This window comes from Nannospalax galili, unplaced genomic scaffold, assembly GCF_000622305.1.
Source record: "Nannospalax galili isolate Female #2095 unplaced genomic scaffold, S.galili_v1.0 scaffold885, whole genome shotgun sequence".
NCBI lineage: Eukaryota > Metazoa > Chordata > Mammalia > Rodentia > Spalacidae > Nannospalax > Nannospalax galili.
Genome location: NW_008354025.1, coordinates 593033 through 610926, shown reverse-complemented (window position 1 = coordinate 610926; position 17894 = coordinate 593033). Strand labels below are relative to the sequence as shown.

The 17894-nt window shown below is 37.5% G+C and overlaps 1 protein-coding gene across 1 annotated transcript in view; it reads right to left on the bottom strand.

The window, feature by feature from the left end:
• Window positions 1-17894, bottom strand: part of LOC103748507 (ankyrin repeat and sterile alpha motif domain-containing protein 1B) — a gene marked incomplete at its 3' end in the record, with an annotated part of 501190 nt that overhangs the window by 340992 nt on the left and 142304 nt on the right. The window contains exon 2 of the mRNA XM_008851154.1: window positions 8387-8467. Coding sequence (XP_008849376.1) covers window positions 8387-8467 — 81 coding nt within the window. The remainder of the gene's footprint in view (window positions 1-8386; window positions 8468-17894) is intronic.

The window sequence follows — 17894 nt, the reverse complement described above, 5'->3', positions numbered from 1 at the left end:
TGATCAAGGAGGCCAAGGAGACCCCACCAGATGGACTTGAACCAGTGTCCAGTCTACAAAGAGGAGGGTCAACACAGAGGAATCATGCTTCCAAGCGAAGTCAACCATCACTGAGCAGGATCTTTTACTTATCCTCACATAGGTGGAACTGATAAAAGAAAGGAGCTGTGTGGTTGTGCTTACAGCTCTGTGTTCAGCAGTTTGACACTGTGTAGCTCTGAGAAACCTTTGGGTTTGTGCTCCCCCCCCCTCCCCCCGCCCCTGAAACCTATTTAACTAGAGGATGAGTCTGTGCCTTGTACATTTTGTGCATTGTATTTTGTATTTATTAACACTAAGGAGAAGCCCTTATAATCATAATTTGGGTTTTATGACATCCTTCCCTTCCTTTTTACAGATAGCGGCTGCTTTGTGGTGGTACTTTGTATCAAAAGGAGTTGAGTATTTGGACACACCCAGCATAGAACTGGGAAAATGAACAGCAGACCCCAATCTTATCTAAAGGAATATCGACAACTGATTACTGCTAGATGAGGAATAGCTGACCCTTCTAAAACAAAGACCTCTAGATAGGCTTACTAGATCCACCAGAAGGGCAAGTAGTGCAGAAGGGCTGGGGGTGTCGACAACACAGCAGACAGTAACAGGGATATCAGGGTATAATGGCTCTAGTGGCAGGAGGGAGGCTATGGGATGTTGCCATCTGGGAAGTGGCTGTATAGTTGAATGAGATGGTTTGGGATGTTCTGTGAGATACAAACACACACACACACACACACACACACACACACACAAATCAACAAATTTTTAAAAATGCATTATATTTGAGGAGAAAACATGGAAATTTATGGCATGCTAATTAGTAAAGATGATAAACATAGTAGAGGTGATAAACATTACCAGTGAAATCTACCTGATGACTTTATATCCATACTCGGGTACTAAGGATCTGAGTGTAACTGACTGTGACTAGTAATCTTGGCATACATAAAGATTAAAGACATATGTGCAAACATCTAAGTGTTAGTAGCATTAAAACTGTAGGAAACAGCATATTTTAAAATGAAATGGAGATCTTCTTTAAAGGGTAAATACTCATTCAATTTTATGTCTTACAGGGTTTATACTGAGTTTAATAATATATAACTGTATTAATTCAACTTTGAACCTAGAAACTTGCACCCAGTTGCAAAAGAGATGTACTCTTGAGTGTGTTACTGAATATGTTAAAGCTGTAGTGAAATGCTTCTTCTAATTATGTAGTTATTAAAAATAAAAAAAATGATAAAAAAGTACTTCAAAGCAAAAAAATGATAGAGGACATAAAGCTGTGGGGAGGAATAATTGGAAGGTGGAAGGTGGAGATGGGGAGGGGTCTGAATGTGATCAAAATACATTGCAGGAAATTCTCAAATCGAAAAAAATTTTTAAAAGAAGAGGGAGACAAGAAGAGAGACACAAACACACATGTCCACTTCTTGTCTCTCCCCATGTGGTACTTTGCATCACCTTGGGACTGCCAGCAAGAAGAGCATCATCAGATGCAGGACTTCAGCTCTAACCCAAATTACAGTTCAGCTACTTCCGATACCATCTGAATTCGAAGACTGATAGAAGATGAATGCAGAATTACTACGTTTATGTTTATTAGGTTGAGTCTTATAGCTTATTGAGAGCTACCAACAAATTAAGATATTAATTGTTTTGTCGCTTCATATGAAACATTATGAATATGATATAGCAAACAGTATATATTTTTCTTGTCTTCATAAAGTCACCCAGCCTCTGGTACTTCATTTACAGCAAGACAACACAGGCTAAAATACCTTTCAAGGGGTTAATAAAAAGGGACGACTGGTGGTATCAGCCATTTTGCTTCCTTTTACTTTCAGCAAAACATTCAGAATTTGTTTTCAGTGCAAATTCTCTTGACATTTTCTAAGAGTATTCATTATTTGTCGAGAAGATTTGTGATATGGTGAAGAATGCTTATATTAAACACTGACTTATTCTAAACATTTGTATTGTATACATAATATTATAAACACCTAATACCTAAACCAGAGACAAATAATCTGTATATCCATGATCACCTTTGCTAAACATTAAGATCCTACCTAAAAACTATCTTTTTGATTTGTTACATTTATTTATTGTATTTGGGTGGAGGTGCACCAGTGCAGACATCAGAGGAGAACTTGCAGGAGTGGGGCCTCTCTTTCTACCACCTGGGTACTAAGGATCAAACTCAGGTTACCAAGGTTGGTAGCAAACTTCTTTAACCAGCTGAGATATCTTGCCAGCCCAATGTATTTATGCAATACATTTTAAATGTATTTATTTTATTAAATTTTTTTGTTTGTCTATGGTACTGAGATATTGAGCCCAGAGCCTTGAACACATGCTTTAGGCAAATGCTTTACCACTGGCTAACATCCCTGAACCTTTTTTACTTCATTCTGAGACAGGGGCCTACTAAGTTTCCAAGCTGGTTATCAATTTGTGACTCTCCTGTCTCAACTTCCCAAAATACCTGGGATTAAATACATATTGTCCAATAAATTTGTTTATTTTAAATTTAACTGTATTTAAACTTTTTATTTAAATTGATTTTTATACCTTATTCAGATACATCAACTAATGAGTCAGCTGAGTTTAGAGTCAGTGTGAAACACATTTATGAAATATAAAGTTAACTTCTAATCAAATAAGTGCTTGTCAGTTTTACTGAATTGTAAATACAATAAAGCACGAATAAGCTGTCATTAACCTTTTTATGTTATATCTAGATGCATTATATATTGTAAATTACATAGGCCTTTTCATATGGGTTCATTAAGAGCAAATTAAATTTTGACCACTTTCTATAATATCTAAATTTGAAGAGTAACAGAATACTAACTCGGTATTATTACTTTTCCTATTCATTTAGGTTTAATACTATATTTCATTCAGACATACCAACAGATCAAGATGTTGACTGTGCTTTGCTTCTTTATATAGAATATTGTCATATTGATAATATAAAATACTAAGTTATATAATTGATGTCTTTAGAATAACAAGAAGCAAAAATAATTCCTGTATTTTAAATGTAAAGCAATAATCTTCTTACATCCAGCAACTGACAACTAAGAAATGATCTAGGATTAATGGTGTAGCTCAGTGACAGAGTACAGGATTAGCATGTATAAAACCTGCATTCAATGCTGGCCCTCCCATAAAAAAAAGTTTTAAAATCTAAATGTAAATGTGGTAGATGGGATCACAGAAAAATAATTCTATTGCCAGAAGCAAAATATCAAATTAAACTTAAAAGTAATCCAATTTAAATAATTTCATTATTTTCAGCTTAAAGGTAATATATGTAAATTCAGAGAAAAATACAGAATTTGAAAGTATTGATTTTTGCTACTCTAATTTGTATTCATGTTCTGACAGGTATAAATACATTTCTGATTATTTTTATTATTATTATTCTGTCTTTGAAGATGTTCAGAAGAAATTCAAAGCAAAATCAAAGTAATTGGGAGGATCAACATTCAAATCTCTTTGCCCCTACAAGATTCTCCCTTGCTTGTTGGTAGGTCTCAAAATAGTTCAAAATAACTGCCTCACATGGCTGCAGAATTAACAAACCAATGCAACTCTCAAATTCCATATAACTCCTTTGATTTCTTTAATTAAAATTTCCTTGAAGCTATTTGTTTCTCTGTAAAACACATGAAGTTGCAGGTATGTTGGACGTGGTCAAAGCAGTTCAGGGCAATATGGTCCATTCTGACTGAAGCTTCTTTACATGCTGGATTCACTCTCACAGAGCTCTGGAGTATAGAGTGGATTAAGGCAAATTTTAACTAGCTAATATCTTTATCCAAGGGGGAAAAAAGCAATCAAAACAAAGATGTTTCTTGTTATTCCAACAACTTTGATACCAGATTATAGAATTTTTAGAAGAGGTACTGCATCTTTAAAAGCAGAAAGAAAAAGAAAATCAAAATACGAATAGCTTACATTCTGGAACCTAGCTTCAATAGAACATACAATTTAGAGTACAGATAACAGAGTCTAGGAGTTCTAGATACTAAAAGGTAAGAAGAACACAAAACATTTTAACTCCACATATATCAAATAGTATACATATCTCAAAGAAAGAACTATTTGAATCACAACACAGCCGATATAGTTTGATAAGTAAGACGTAAGAAAAGTAAGGCATAATTTCCTAGAGAAAGAAAATGAAATAAAATATAAATACTTGAGTTTAATAAAAATCTTGAGAAAGATAAAATTATTTGAAAAAAGAGTTAAGCATGTAATCCCAGCTCCTGGGAGGCTGAGATAGGAGGATAAGGAGTCTTTCAAAGTCAGCCTGTACATACCAATACCCAGTTATCACAACACACCCTTCCCAAAAAGAAGGAAAGATGGGAGGAAGGGAAGGAGGGAGGGAGGGAGGAAGGGAAGGAGGGAGGGAGGGAGGGAGGGAGTGAAAGAGAGGAAAAACCAAACGTGATATTAATGCATATTCCCCATAACTGGATGCTGGTGGGGTGGGGGGAGAAGGAATATTTCTTTATTCCCAATCTCATTATTTTACTTTGGTTCATGAATAACTAGATGGAGTTTGTGGTCTTCCTTCCGGGAGGGAGGGAGGGAGGGAGGGAGGGAGCTGTAATGTAAATGTAGCTCTGTGGTAGAGAGCTTGCCTAGCATTTGTGAGGCCGATTTTCATCCCAAACATTAGTTAATTAACTGATTAATTAAATAAAAGAAGGAAACAGAACACGGGAGAAAAGGAAACTCAAGGAGGAAAGGAATAGAAGTAAGAGAGAAAGCAGAAGAGGCAGGAGGGAAAGGGAAGGGAAGGGAGGGGGCAGGAAGGGGAGGAAAGGGAGGGCTACAGAAGGGGAGGAGAGGACAGGGGAGGGAAGGGGAGGGAAATGGAGGGGAAGGGACAGGAGACGAGAGGGAGAAAAGACCAGATATTTGCTATTCTAAGGGATTCAGATTTATAGAGTAATATATTTATAATCATTCCTAGTAAATTTTGTTCTACTCACCATGATTTTTCTGTCATTTGAAGGTAATAACTGTCTAATCTGTAATTGCAAATGACCCAGGAAATCACCAATAGAGTACATTTTCTATTGTGCCCAGCCCAGCTAACTGGAGATGAATTGTTCAATATGAAATAATGCCTTTCAGGTACAAAATGCTACACCACTTGTGGATTAAGTAGTGTTGATAAATAAGGGCTCCCATTAAAATGTGCAAAATAGGAGGAAATGGACTTCATTCGCAGTATGAAGGCTTTAGGATTATATATTGGGGTGGGAATAAAACCTACACTCAAAGCAGAAGAATCAACTCCTGGACTCTTGACATTCCTTCCCGCTCTAGGAGTCCATGAACTTTAGCCAAGAAGTGTTTATAGAAACAATCTAAAATCCACAACAGTAACAAACACAGAATACTTTTTACGTTGTCTGCTATGGTTTACCAGAGAAAAATAGAACACAACCAATTGTTAATGCCTTCAGCTAAGTGAGAACAGAAAACAAATCAAAGAAATAGCAGCCCTTTCTGGCTCTGATGATAGTTTTCACTCTTTAAAATAACATTCTTGGGCCTGGAGAGACGGCTCAGCCGCTTAAAGCACTGGCTGTTTTCGCAGAGGACCCAAATTCAATTTCCAGCATCTACATGGTGGCTAACAACAGTCAGTAACTCCAGTTCCAGGGGATCCAATGCCCCATTCTAACTTCCTTGGGCATTGCATGACACCGATGCACTTACACAAATGCAGGCATTATACTCATACACAAACATATAAATAAAAGTAATTTTAAAAACTTTCTTAAGGCAATATCAACTCAGGATTCTATGAGAATGTACTAATTGATGATAATGGTAGATAACTCAGAGACATATAATGTGGCACAGAAAAGCCATAAAGAGTTTAAATATAAGGGCGGGGGGGGGAACCACAGAGAGAATTAATAAAAGCATAGACTAGTAACCAGGATGTCTAGGTTCTAGGTGCAATCCCACCTTACAATAGAAGCAGCCACTGTGTCACTTTCTGGAATGGCCTGCTTTGTCCATCTATGCAATGAGTGGAATTGAGCAGGATAAACGATGGCTAATTACAGAAGTCTACAAGATAATTTAAATATATGAAAATCAAGAAACACACATTATAATCCAAATTTCAGAATTATAACACAATACATAACTGAGAAATAAGCAATGCATAACATATATATAATAAAATGTAATTGGAAGTAATCACAAAGACTACCCAGACAATGTATTTGATTTATGCTGAACTGAAGCCTAAAACTATTATGAATAGAGAGTGCAAAGATTATACACTTTTCCTGCTTTTTCCAAAGCATGCATAATAGGATGATATGGAGAAAAACTTTGAAAGTAAAATGAGAACTTCAGATAAATACAGAATATCTGCAATAAATGGGATCTTTAAAAACATCTTGCTGAATCCCTATTCTCTTTATGACAATCTTCATGATTACTATTTAATGCCCTTAAATTATCTTCACTTTACAAATTGCTAAAAGGAATGAAAAGTTATGTTTTCCTTGGCTCATTGGACATCTCAGTGGTCAGAATCCTAAAGGCAATCATCTTTGTAAATCAATGTTTACCAAACACTTCACTGAACCTTGGAAAGGGCTGTGAATCCTAATTCTTTCAGATATTACTTGAGAAATGCTTATAGTGTGCAGTGTGAGAAAATAAGAAATTAGTGTAATTCAAATGGTCAGGCCCAAAATATGCATCTGTTAGACTTGATAGAGTTTATCCTCATCAGGAGCCCAAACTCAAAATTAAGATGAAAAAGAAGCATCAGTATTTATGCCTTAAGATGATGTAATTTGTGTCAGACCCTGATATCATCATGTATATAAAATATATATGTATAAGATATGTGTGTGTATATATATATATATCACAAATAAGAATAAGTAATACTCCTTTAAAGGAGAAGTGTGTGTGGGCTGAGCATAATGACTCAGACCTGTAATCCCAGTATTCAGGAGGCAGAGACAGAGAGATCAGAAGTTTGAGGTAAGACAGGGCTATATATAGGCAAGATCCTGTTTTCAAAAAAAAAATAGAGTGAAATACATGAAGAGAATATTTTCTACTCTGTAGAAATACAATTAAAGATAAAAACATCTGTCAAAACTAACATTCTAAGCTAGATATCATAAGATATAATATGAAAAAGAACAGGAGGAAAAGAGATGTAATTTGGAAATCTAATATGAATAATCCAAATAACAAAACATTGTTTATAATATTTTATGCAATTCAGATGATTCTTTAAAAATACTGATAATGTTAGACTTACACAATAAGTTTTAAGAGGCAAAAATTGTTATGGTGATAAATAATGACAAAAGTTGTAAATTTCTTACAGTGAGAGCTTTAAGGCCATGAAGCCACAGAAGTATAAGGTCTGTGTTCATCAAATTAAAATAAGTGATACATGAGGAAAATGTATCTATAGATACATATATGTCCCTCTTTTTTGCTATAGATTCTCATGTATCTCATGTAGCTCAGGCTACCCTTGAACTCACTATGCAGTGTTGATCTTGAACTGCTGATTCTCCTACCTGGGATATATCTATCAAATCATGATTTGATTACCATATCCAAAACACTAAGGTGAAATAAAACGATCCAGAGAGAGGAAAACGAACTTACATCATTCCTGCAAAGGAACAGCAAATAGGGAGATATAGAAAAAGGGACATTTTCCTTCTGATCGCAAAAGACAGAACATCAAAACACTGATATAAAGTGGTGGTGGTGGTTGTATGTTCTCTCATGCATCATAATATAAAGTATCCCATGGCTTAAAACATAATTCCAGAAGCTCAAAAAGCTTAGAGTTGAGAAAAGTGATTGTGAAAGATATAGAAAATATTAACCAAGTACCTACAACTTAGAACGACAAGACTCTAGTAAGAGTTCACTCCTAACGAATAACATTTCTGTGTTGAGTGGATATAGGCAAATATCAAAACAGGAAAGAAGGAGTTGCCAAGTGACTTTAACCATTTGTGCCCCCCAAAGCTACACAGGATTAACAAGGTCCTTTCACTTCATCACTCCTGTGTGAGATTTTTTACTATTTCAGAGCATTGCTCTAAATTTACTCTCTGAATACAATCATTCTCAATGATATTCCTACTGAATGCAACTTGGCAGTGTTGCCATCTGGTGCCTCTCTAAATTACCTAAAACCAGAAGACTTGTGATAAAATGAGAAAGGTATCATCAGATATAATTAACCTCACCACATGTAACTGAATACATAAGGATTCCAGTCCAAATCAGTGGCACTTACTTATGTCCATTTAAGGCTGCGTGATGTAGAGCAGTGTAACCCGAACTGTCTGTGCAGTTCACATTGGGGCCTCGCCAGATGCTGCAAATAAAGCACAAGCGTACAGTTAAGAGTTAAGCAGAGCCATGATTTAAAAAGAAAAACAAAGCAAGAGGCAGACAGTCCCACAGCAGGCAGCATGTAGTGTATGAAAATTGTGGTCTTACAGGAAATGAATGCAATCTTTCACACATACCCTCAGAACAACTTCAGTTATTTAATACAGGACAGTTTAACAGGGAGTGTAACAAATTTTGGAAATTATTAGTGGGTGTTGTTCACTGCTATGCATTAGTATAGGTCTAAAATTTTCCTATGATTCCCTATTATTAAGTATTAACATTCAGATATTGTTTATTCTACTAAAGAATAAAGATTTGACACCTCCCTTCACCCTTTTAACATACTGACCTGACATGGCAGAGATTTACGTGAGTTAACATTTTTGCACTATGGGAAGAATGTAAACACTCTCACTGTTCTATGGCTACCAACACAATGTAACCAATATTTCACATCTACAAATAAATTGAAGATTTAGACAATTGTAAGCCATAAAAAGATCCTAGCAAATATGCAGTCATGATTGATTTTGCTATATGATATATTCTGGAGATAACATGAACTATATAAGAGACCCCATTCTATACTTGATCACTGCGATTAAAGAAATTATTTTTAACCTTTGAAAAAATAAAGCATTAAAAGACGCCTTTCTAAAATCAAAACAAGAATTGACTTTATCGCATGTTCATGCTGATATTGAAACTATCAAACATGCTGGGCAATGACAAACTCCTATTGACAAAATATTTACAGTGCATTAACCATAGGTCACATATTAAGATAAAAGAACAAAAAAATCATGACTTAAGGTGTTTTTCTATAAGAATATAGTCTAGCTGGGCATGGTGGCACACTCCTTTAATTCCAGCACTGTGTAGGCAGAGGCAGGTGTATCTGTGTGAGTTTGAGACCAACCTGGCCTATCTACGGACTTCCAAGCCAAATGTGGCCATTTGGTGAAATCCTCTCCTGACTCCACCACACACACACACACACACACACACACACACACACACAAATAAAGAACACAGTCTAATGGAGATTAACAGACACATGAAATAATAATTTAAAAGCACTAAGATAATTCAGGTACCACAGAACACACACAAGGACCCCATCCCCAAGAAAAGAACCAAGAATATTTTCAAATCAGAAATCACAAGAGACTTAAACTACAGTGAGATAATGGAAATGGGGAGAATGTGCTGATTCAAGCATTTAGTAAAAGAAGACTCAGTAAGACACTGGGATCAAGTGGAGGAAAGTAGATGAACCAAAGCAATTGTCTACGATGTCTTACTTCAGTCTTGCCTAAAAGGAAAAGAGCATTCAGATATGAGACAGGAGGAAAATCAGGATGAAATTTTCTGTAAAGAGGGAATGGAGGACAGAGAAGGAACAGTAACTCCTGGCTTGGAGACCATGAGTTTTAACTTCCTGACATCCATACAAGAGTTTCCAAAAGCTAAAAATATGCATAATCATTAAAAGCACAGCCCTCAACGAGACTTATCAGAATTCAAAACCCGGTCCTGCCACTTGCTAGGAGCAGCCCTAGAAAAGCATTACTAAGTCCCTCTGAAGTTCAGTTCTTCACTTGTAAAATGGAGATGACAATAATAATACTACTTTATGATATTGTTGTGAGAATAAAATGAACCAGTACCAACAAAGCTCATAGGAAGCTAATCAAGGTGGTATAGGCCTGTGATATTAGTGTTCAGGAGGCTGGGACAAGAAGATTGTTATAAGTACAAGACCAGCCTCAGTTATATAGTGAGTTTCAGACCAGGATGGGCTATGGTGTGAGACCGGGTCTCAAAAAAAACAAAAAACAAAAACAAAAGCAAACAAAAACAGGTCACATACACAGCAACTAAATACTTTATTTATATGGAAGTATTATGTTCTAGCAGGGTAGTGCTAGAACATAATGCTTCCATATAAATAAATAAAAAACTATAGGAAGATTTATGAGCTGCAGAAATAAGTTAATGGTTAAGAACACTTGTGTTCTTGCAGAGGACCTGCATTAAATTCCCAGCTCCCACATGGTGACTCACAACCATCTGCAACTCCAGTTCTAGGTGATCCAGTACCCTGTACTAGCCTCCATGGCTTTTAATTCCCAATTCCTTCGAACAGAGGTATCCCACATTAGTGAATGATGCTGCTCCCAGAAGACATGGATTATTAAATGAAACTTTCAGTGCCAGACACAAGTTACCACCCATTACCTCTCTAGAAGTTAGTGGTTAGAAAGGTCCAAGAGGCACCCAAAACAGTACAGGCTATTGTTATTGCTCTTGGTTGCCCACCATAACTAGATGGTAAGACCCTTTTTGCTGAAAACACCATACACTTTAGTTGTAGGACACAGAGAAATCATGCTTGAACTGATCAGAAAACACTCTCCCTGATGGCTAACGTTCACTGTGCAGGAAGATGCTATGCAGGCTGCTGGGGGAGAAAAGGCATCAATGGTCTTACCCTGCACTGGCCCCTGCATGCTGCAATACTGGCATGTCAGACAAGATGTGCTCACTGATGTAATCAATGGTGGCAAGACTGTTTGTGGGGGTTGCCAACCACTCTTTTGACTGAATTTGTAGGCCTTCTACACTGAAGGGTTCATGCATGGTACTATAAATATGGTCAAAACCCATGGCAAGGGAAGTTATAGGCCCTGGGAGGGAATCTATTAATGTTGTTTTTCTAAATGGTCATGTTGTCAAACCGCCTTCTGAATAGTCACATTATATCCATAGATTTGTACTGCTTCTGCCCTTAGAGAAGCTTCATATTGCAGTAAGCAGTGGTTAATGCCTCTGCCTCTCAAGTGCTGGGGTTAAAGGTGTGGCACCATGCCTGTCTTAGACCCATAGTTTTATAAATAAGGAGTTTAGAATAGATGTGCCTGTATTTTAAATTCAGGTGCACCTGAAATCACATATTCACAAATCCATAGTTCATACACATTTGAACACTACAAATAAGCCAGACCCAAATTCTCCAATAAAAACCTTCAAAAAGAAACTCTGATTTTTGAAAACTCAAGCTTTGAGATAATATTCCTCTTCATTCCAAATTGTTGTGCTATATTCCTCCTTTTGCCCAAACAAAATACTTGCATTTAAGGAGAGGTGCTAACGTTAAAACCATGATTAACTTGAGCTTGTTTCGTAAACCATGTAAGTTTCTAAGTATCTTTTAAGAGATGTCTTTAAAAAGTTTAAGATGCTTATTACATACATGTTGTTAAATAAAGCAGACTCTTGGTCTTGTCTAAGACAGACTCAAATATCATTTCCAATGCCTACCTGTCGATATTTTATACTCTTTGTGTGAGCATTTGTTGGACAGCCATGTCCTCCAAAAGAACTAGCAACAGCTGGATGTCTGAACCCTAAGAGACTCTGTAGAAAGGAAGGGAGACAAGCATCCCTCCCACCCAATCAGTCAGCTTTAACTGCCTGAGGAAGAGGGCTTAAGGAGAGATTCGGAAGTAGCGAGGGGGCCAGCACAGGCTGTCGGTCACAGATCTGGAAAGCTCAGACGAGACATAGGGAGAAGAACCCACGGGTGGGCTTTGTAAGTAAGCCCCTCCAAGACATCACAAACTCTGCAAGGAAACTCAAACACATTTGTTGGTTTGGTCAGTTATCATAAGGCCAGCGTGGGAAGAGAAGGTCACAGCGTGCATAACAGAAGGGCCTAATTTCACTATACAGCATTCTTGTCCAAAATGAATGCTTTCAGACAAAGAGGTACCCAATTGCCAAAGATTTAATTTCCTTGGTTATACTACATGCACTAATGTTAACAAACCACATTCACATGAAATAGTCTGTCTACTGAACCTTTAAGTGGCCAGGGCATTCATTACAGTATTTTCTTCTCTTGACTTTTACATATTAATTTTATTGAATTTTTGCAAATTTCATATATTTTGATCAAACTTAGTCCCTTCCCCCATCTGCAATCCCCTGCCAACTACCCCTTTCCTAATTTCATGTACTGTACTTCCTTGGATATATATATATATATATAGAGAGAGAGAGAGAGAGAGAGAGAGAGAGAGTGCAAATAAGATTTAAGGCACAGCTACTACATATATTGATTTTCACTTTACTTTTCATGAATTGATGGAGAAAATCCATTTACAACAACATGAGTGTGTCCGCTATTTCTAGGGCTTTCACGAGGTTGGGGAAATTGGCCACTGGAAGAAGCCCTCTCTATAAGCTCCAGGATTGGCCACATTTCAAATGATAGCCTAACACAGATGGAGGCTATCATATTAAACAACACAACACAAGACAGTTCTATATTATTCTTGGGGGAGAAAGGGAAAGATCAAGGATGATGCTGTTGTGATGGTTGATATTCATTATCAACATGATGTGATTTAAAATCAACTAGGAAGAAGCTGGAGAGATGGCTCAGTCGTTGAGAGCACCGGTTGCTCTTGCAGAGGACCCAGGTTCAATTCCAAGCACATGGCAGCTAACATCTGTCAGTAATTACAATTCTGGGGGAATCCAATACCCTCTTCTGACCTCTGCGAGCATTGCTTAATATGGGTGCACTTACACACATGTCAATACACTCATACACATAACATAAAAATAATAAATACAATATTTTTAAAAATCAACTAGGAGGCACAACTACAGGCAAGTCTGTGAGAACATTTCCAGAAATGATTAAAAAAAGGGGGGTAAGATCCACCCTCAAAGTGGGCAACCCAGATGGAAAGAGAGCCAAGGAAAGCAATATGTGTACACTTGCCTTCCCTTCTTGAACAGGTGTGTCCATTACTACTGCTGCTGATGTGATTCTCCACTGACATAAGACCCCAGCATCTTCATCCTTCCAACATTGACTGGCTATCAGCAACTCTCCAGGGAGCTTTCAGGCTTCCAGCATTGAACTGGGACTACTGAGGCATTCAGTTTCTTAGACTAAGCAGGTATCCAATTGTCCACTTCTCCAGCATGTAGACAGCCACTTTTGGACAATTAGATTGTATAAGGCAAGCTAATAAATTCCTTTTCATAATATATATTATACATTTATACATATACACGTTATAGATTCTATTCCTCTAAAGCACTGCTTCTTAAACTCTAGGGCACAACCCCACAGCTAAACGTGGGGAATGGCAAAAAAATTTGGTAAGTAACAGTAAAAGTTTTCTGAATACACAACATCCAAAGAATAATTCAAAATTGAACACATAAGGAATCTAAGGCATTACTGGCAGAGTTCTATCATGATGCATCTCAAGACTTTACTGTAAAGCTGGGCATGTTGGCACTCGCCTTACTAATCCCAGTACTCCTGAGGCAGAGGCAGGCAGATCTTTGTAAGATCAAGGCCAGCCTGGTCTATATAGCTAGTTCCAGGCCAGCTAGGGCTACAGGGAAACCCTGTCTTGAAAAACCAAAAGAACTTTACAGTAGACTTGGTACTGAACAAACAACATGTGTACTTTGTACCATGCTTCTATCATGCCACACAAGGGCAACAAATGCTTCCTAAAGCACCTTGGTTCATACTGTATGGCATGAGTTCCAGTGTTTTTGCTGTACAGTTTTCTGCTGTTACAGAAACAGATGTACAGAAAACCCAGACCAATGTTTTCCTGCTGTCATTTTCAATGTGTAACTATTAAAGTAGAGTAACTTGGGAATGGATTGTGTTAGAATGTTTGAGTTTGAAATGGCTATTTAAGTTCCTGATGAATTTCATTAAAAATTTTATTAAATGAATTTGAGCTTTAGATTAGGACAGACTTTCCAAGCATTTCTGAAATGGCCCTAAATGTACAGCCATTCTGTCCTATGTATTTCTGTGAAGTGGCAATCTCAGTCACTACAAATAAAAAAAAATCAATCAACTAAAAAAAAAAATTAAAGTTTTCTACTACATTCTGCCATATCAGATATTTAGTTAAGATTTAGTCCTTTACATAAAATAGGTACATCCATCTCAGTATGAAATGTGCTTTTGTGCTTTAGTTTTTAATAAATAAACATATATAAGTAGATACATATTTATGGAGAATTGTATGAAAATTAATTTCATTATGATTTATTATCTATAAATGTTTGACTTGAAAACTTATTTTATATACTTAGAGTCACATTAATATTTCTCAGGCAAAAGAGGTAGCAGGTAGAACACTTACGAAGCCCTGCTCTAGAGCACTCTACTTAATAAGCCTAATATAAGTGGTTTCTAAATTTAAAATATTGACTTTGTAGAAAATAAATAACCATTTGTCTGAGTCACAATTTGTTAAAGATTCTTTTACTTTTGGAAAAAAAATGTCAGGCACCGTACAACATGGGTGAACTTACACACATGCAAGCAATACACTCATACACATAAAATAAATAATTAAAATATTTTTAAAAAGCTAACACTTTGAGAGCATAATAGCCAAAATTATACTAACAAAGATTTTCAATGAATAATATGTACCTAGAGTTTCTTCATGTAACTTTTAATAACTTGCATTCACATAGTAAAAACCATAACTGGCTGTGAGAAGAAACAGCTCAAGTAATAATCACACTATTTATGATCTCTCTTTAATATACATATGTACCACAGAGATTCAGAATGTGAGGATTTGTGTCTATGCAGAGACATAAGGATGGAATCTAGAAAACATGAAAGGAAAATGAGGCTGGCTGCTCCAACCTACTTTCAATTTTGTCTCTGGTGCTGAAAGCATACAACAACCCACCCAGCCCGTATCTTCCCTTTCTAAAGTGGACATAATGTTTGAAAAACCAACCAACAGAGAAGGCAGATTGATCTCTCATGGTACAACATGGATTTGGATGGTGATCGTTCCTCCTACCCTCATATTTTCTTCCTAGATAACTGGAACTGTAAAATGCAGAGTAATGACGCTTCAGAAATGTCCACACTGTAATCCTTGGAATCTATGAAGATGTCATGCTACATGGCAGAAAAGAATGAAGGCTGAAAACAGAATTAATTTACTAATCAGCTGATTTTACCCTGGATTATCCAGAAGCATCCAATGCAATCAGAAGTGTCCTTTCATAGAGGTGACAGAAGATTCAGAGCCATAGAGATCGTAACAAGATAGACTCCACTGGGTGGTACAGGCTGTAAGATGAGGACAGACATACATCTAAAATGTGTTCAGCCTCTAGAACCTGGGAAAGGCAAGAAAACAGATTTTCTCCCAGAGCCTTCAGAAAGCAATGCAGCCCTGCTGACTTCCTGATTGTACCCCACTGAAGCCTGCCAACCTCTGTGACATAACATAACAGACTTGCATTGTTTTTAAACTATCAAATTTGTGGTAATTTACTGCACCACCAATAGGAAAGTAATATAGGTTCTCACTGTAATAACACCCCTACAACGAAAAGTATTCAGACATTTCTAAATATTTAGGGAACTATGGTAGACTGAACAAGAAAGCCTGAACAAAACATCACTGGAGCTTAGCTACATGCTAGAAAATATGAAAAACGCTCTACATCCATGACTTCTTGACCTCCACAATTATCTCTGAATTTTCAAATGAGGAATAAAGGACAAAAGAGTGATTTCCAAGATCACACATCTAGTTAGCACCAAAGGCAAGATTCAAAACCAAGCTGTCTAACTCCAGAGATAACAAACCTAGTGTACTTCACGTTGATCATACTGCTTTTGTTGACCATTCCGTTATTAAGAAGTTGAGATGTTTTATGTTTTGCGGCCAATTATATTTCTCCTGGGAGTGACTTCTTTGGAGTCCTCATTCACTTTTCCCATTGAGTTTTCAATATTGTACTGACTAGCATTATTCTTATTGACTTAAACATCTTATTTAAAAACTGAATACGTGGAGGCCACTCTCTCCTACCCGCAGGCCTCTCTCTGGGGAAAGTCCATTGCGCCCTCCCTGCCTTGACTCCCTCAGCTTCTTTCACCCTACCATCTCTGCCTCCATTCTCTCCTTTGAGTTTGGGCCCTGCCCCATTCATTATCTTGGGGCCTGAGACACCTGGGGAACCAGTAAGGCTTCTTGATCCTTTTGATCCAACATAGTGCCTTTTCTGGGCCCCAGGAGCTCTGCTTGTGGGCCTGGCCCTGTCCTCACCTCCCTCTGCTTCCCTGGGCCTGCAGGACCCTCCTCAGTCTGCGCTCCTTCCCACAGGCCCCTCTGGGGTAAGTCCATTGCACCCTCCTAGGCTTGAATACTCTAGCTCCATTCAACCACCCATCTCCTCCCCCATGCGCTCCTCCAAGTTTGGGCCCTGACCCATTCCTTGTCTTGGGGCCCCAGACACCTGGGGAACCAATACTGCTCCCTGATCCTTTTCATCCAGACCTACACAGTGCCTTCTCTGGGCCCCAGGAGCTCTGCTTCTGGGCCTGGTCCCACGCTAAACTCCCTCTGCTCCCTGGGCCTGCACCACCCACCAGCCTATTTCTGGAACTGCAGGGGCTGACCTTCCCTCTTCCTGATCTTCTGCATCCAGACAAAAGAAATTCACATGTCATAATCACAGAGAAAAAATAATAGCATGAAAAACCAAAATAACATATCCACCAAATACCAGTAATCCTCTAGAGGAGCACAATGAGAATCCCCTAGAGACAATGCAGGACATGGAACTCAAAAGAACAATGATGAATATGATAAAAGAATGCAGTGAATTTAAAGAACTCACAAACAAGTTAATCGTGGAGCTGAAGGAAGATAGGGATAAACTTCTGAATGAATTCAGAAAAGAGCTAGAAATAATGAAGAATATTCAGGCTGAAATAAAGAAGGAAGTGAAACACTCCATAAGCCAATTAGGAACGACAGGAGAAAGCCTCACCAATAGGATGAACAAAATGGAAAACAGATTATCAAGACTGGAAGATAAAGTGGACAAACTAACCCACACAAGCAAAGATTATGAAAAATTTAAGAAATCACAGGAATAGAATATGCAGAAATTGTATGACACCATAAAAAGACAAAACTTATGAATCATAGGCATACAGGAAGGAGAAGAATCCCAAGATAACGGCATGGGCCAGATCCGCAACAAATTCATAGAAGAAAATTTCCCAAAATTAAAGAAAGACATGCACACACAAATACAAGAAGCATATAGAACACCAAACAGACAGGACCAGAAAAGAAACTCTCCATGGCACATCATAATAAAAACACTACACGTACAAAACAAAGAGACAATTCTGAAAGCTGCAAAAGAGAAACAACAAGTCATATAGAAAGGAAAACCCATTAGGATTACAGCTGAATTTTCAGTGCAACCTATAAAAGCCGGAAGAGCCTGGACCAAAGTATTCCTAGTTTTAAATGACCACAGATGCCAACTGAGATTACTATACCTAGCCAAAATGTCTG